A 3450-nucleotide genomic window follows, 5' to 3' on the forward strand; every position below is an offset into this window, starting at 1 on the left:
TGGACCAAAAAAGTGGAGGAGGTCTGGACCAAAGATTAAAATATTGATATCGATATCAAGATTTCAATTTTAGAAATATATTGACAAAATATTGATGTAGACATATATTTATGTAAATAACAAAATTTATCAAATTTATTTAAATTAATAATAGATGACATATTTTATAGATATTAATAAAAAGATGTCAGAGAATATCTATAGATATATCTAGATGTTGACGAATATTTGGATAAGACTTCAATATTATGCTAAGCTTTGGATGCCACATCCATGTGAGCGACCCTCTTTTAGGTGTACCTTCCATTTCCATCATCTTGTGAACTAATAGATAAGGATTTCTATTTTACTCGATACTAAAATAATTGCAATTGTCAAAAACAAATAATATGGTTTGCAAAGGTTTAACTTTACGTGATTGTTTGTGAATTACTTTAAAGTGATTTTGTCCCCCGAAATAATTGAGGTAACATCATTAAACATCAATATTTTTTAATGAAATTGATTTTAATAATGACAGAAATATTTTAGTCATCCAAACATGTCTTTAGTTAGATTAACTTTAGGTATACTCAACTAATTAAATAGTGTATTCTTGATAAAGTTTAATGCTCTCATTCTTATATGTATGTTGTTGTTATTACAAAATTGGTTCTTTTTTTTTAAATTTTTAGTCCAGCAACAATTGAAACTATCAAATAAACCAAATGGATTCTCTCTATGCTTTCCTTCTTTTCCTTCTTGCTTTTCTTTTTCAGCAACAGTTCAGAACCCGCCGGAGAAATCTGCCGCCCAGTCCACCGTCACTTCCGATCATCGGTCATCTCCACCTCCTACAACGCCCGACCCACCGGAACTTCCAAAACATCGCTGCCAAATACGGACCTATTTTCACTCTCCGATTCGGATCTCGCCTTGCTGTCATAGTCTCTTCACTCCAGATAGCCCAAGAATGCTTCACCAAAAACGACGTTGTTTTCGCCAACCGCCCCCGTTTCCTCATCAGCCAATACCTCGGCTACAACTCCACCACCATGTCCACGGCCCCTTACGGCGACCACTGGCGGAACCTCCGTCGTCTCGCCACCGTGGAGATCTTCTCCACGGCGCGTCTCAACGCCTCTCTCTGCATCCGGAAGGATGAAATCCGGCGATTGTTGGTCAAACTCCATTCGGAATCGTTCGCTAATGTAGAGTTGAAATCAATGTTTTCAGAACTGAGTTTCAACACCGTGATGAGGGTCGTCGCCGGAAAACGGTACTACGGCGAGGAGGTTTCCGATGAGGCGGAGGCGCGGGAGTTCAGAGAGCTTATGGAGGAGATTTCTCATCACGGAGGAGCTTCGCAATGGATCGATTTCATGCCCATTCTGAAATGGATTGGGTTTAACGGATATGAAAAGAGTTTGGCCAAATTGACGAAGAGGGCCGATCGATTTATGCAAGAATTGGTTGAAGAACAGCGGAATAAGAAAGGATTGGGAAGAGAAGAACAGATTTCTCTGCTTCATCGGCTTCTTGAATTGCAGATCTCTGAACCCGAATATTATACCGATCAGATCATCAAAGGGATCGTTCTGGTTAGTAATCCAACCCCAGTTGTTCAATCTAATCGGTTTTTTGTTTTTCATGTTTTGGTTTCTTCTTTGAATTTTCGTAACTTAGAGACTGAAACAGAGTAAATCGAAATTGAATATTGTAAACTCCATGAACGGAAAATCTTGGTTCACTTAACGAGCTTCAGTCAAACATTTAAAATATATCAGGGTAAATTTAATGACTAAAAACTTTAAATTTCATAGTTAAAGGTGAGAGTTTTAAAAGTTAGAGGTATAAGTGAAATCAATCTCATAAATCAAAGGTATTTTTGGTAGTTTAACATTTAAAATATAACCATTTTGATCATTTTATTTTATTTTTATTTCATTTCCTTCCCTCAAAATTTTAGTATGATACTAAACTTCATTGTAGTCTTCAATTTTTATTAAGGAAATTGTGTTTAAATTTTGCAAATGGGATCAAGTAGCTATTTTTGTAAAAAGTTATAAATATTTAAAACCAAAATAGTATTTAAAACTAAGTTTTATACTTACAATTTGTTAGATTTAAAATAAATGTAATTAGAAAAGGTTGGAAAAATGGGTTAAATGAGAAGTTTTAGTGTCCATATCTATAAGTGCATGTTGGGGAATGATTTTGAAATTGTCAAAATCACTTTAGTCATATTTAGAATTACAATAAAATGCACATTTAATCGCTCAAAATCAATTCAATGTTTAATTTAACCCTTTTAAAGATATTTGTAGTATTATTCAAATTGATTTCAAATGATTTAAAGCATTTTTCAAGTAATTTTGAATTAAAAAAAAAAAAAAAGTAATTTTTAGTATTTGTTAGCTTGAATATAATTTTTAAGCATTTAATCCACATTCTCGTATAGGTTCTGTTGCGTGCGGGAGTGGACACATCATCTGTAACTTTAGATTGGGCCATGACTCAACTACTCAACCATCTGGATATATTAGCCAAAGCCAAGGCTGAGATAGACACTAAGATTGGTCAAGACCGACCGCTTGAAGAAGCAGATCTCTCCAACCTCAACTACCTTCAAGCCATTATTTCCGAGACCTTTCGATTGCACCCCCCAGCACCAATGCTCCTCACACATTATTCCTCCGACGATTGTACCATCGCAGGCTACAACATTCCACGTGGAACGACGTTGTTGGTCAATGCTTGGGCAATTCACAGAGATCCGAAGTTGTGGGACGACCCAACCAGCTTCCGACCCGAGAGATTCTTGGGGGTAGTGAATGGATTGCAGTCGAATAAAATCATTCCTTTTGGAATTGGAAGGAGGGCTTGTCCTGGGGAAACTATGGCTTTACGTTTCATAGGATTGACTTTGGGATTATTGATTCAATGTTACGAGTGGAAAACGGCTGGAGGATATAAAAATGTTGACATGACTGAAGGTGGAGGTATCACCCTTCATAAAGTGAAGCCTTTAGAAACCATGTGTAAAGCTCGCCCGATTATGGATAAGATTCTATCAAATGGTTTGGACTAAATTTTACCAAGGTTTGGTTACAACCCTTCCTCTTGTTGCATGCAACTATTGAACAAAATAATGCGATTCCTACTCTATCACTCTTATTCCTTTATAGGCTTGTTTTAACTAATACTTACTTTGGTTTAGTTCAACTTTTCTCTAACCAAGTCCACCCTAGTATAAAGTGAGAAATCATCGACATAAATTAATACAAAACGTTTTTTCTCAAGGCTTTCTACCTGCATAGGACCTATCATATCCATATGAAGAAGTTTGACAACTCTAGTTGTGGATAAATGTTGCATTTTCCTATAGGAAATTTTGATCTATTTCCGAACTTGACAGTCTCCACACATTTTTCCTTCTTCAAGATGAAGATTAGGTATGCCTATAACGAC

General features: G+C 36.0%; 1 protein-coding gene across 1 annotated transcript; it reads left to right on the forward strand.

The window, feature by feature from the left end:
* The first annotated feature begins 234 nt into the window (after positions 1-234).
* LOC120087862 (cytochrome P450 81Q32-like) lies at positions 235-3164 on the forward strand. The gene is made up of 2 exons (XM_039044827.2): positions 235-1580; positions 2441-3164. The coding sequence occupies exons 1-2, from the start codon at positions 708-710 to the stop codon at positions 3068-3070; spliced, it is 1503 nt and encodes a 500-aa protein (XP_038900755.2). The 5' UTR covers positions 235-707; the 3' UTR covers positions 3071-3164.
* Positions 3165-3450: the final 286 nt, after the last annotated feature.

Source organism: Benincasa hispida, chromosome 10, assembly GCF_027475165.1.
Source record: "Benincasa hispida cultivar pf3 chromosome 10, pf3_genome.v1.1, whole genome shotgun sequence".
NCBI classification, from domain to species: Eukaryota; Viridiplantae; Streptophyta; class Magnoliopsida; order Cucurbitales; family Cucurbitaceae; genus Benincasa; species Benincasa hispida.

Excerpts from the sequence above, each read along its gene's own strand:
- LOC120087862 (XM_039044827.2), top strand. The coding sequence starts at position 708 with ATGGATTCTCTCTATGCTTTCCTTCTTTTCCTTCTTGCTTTTCTTTTT. Across the intron at positions 1,581-2,440 it reads TCATCAAAGGGATCGTTCTG|GTTCTGTTGCGTGCGGGAGT; the intron begins GTTAGTAATCCA and ends ATTCTCGTATAG.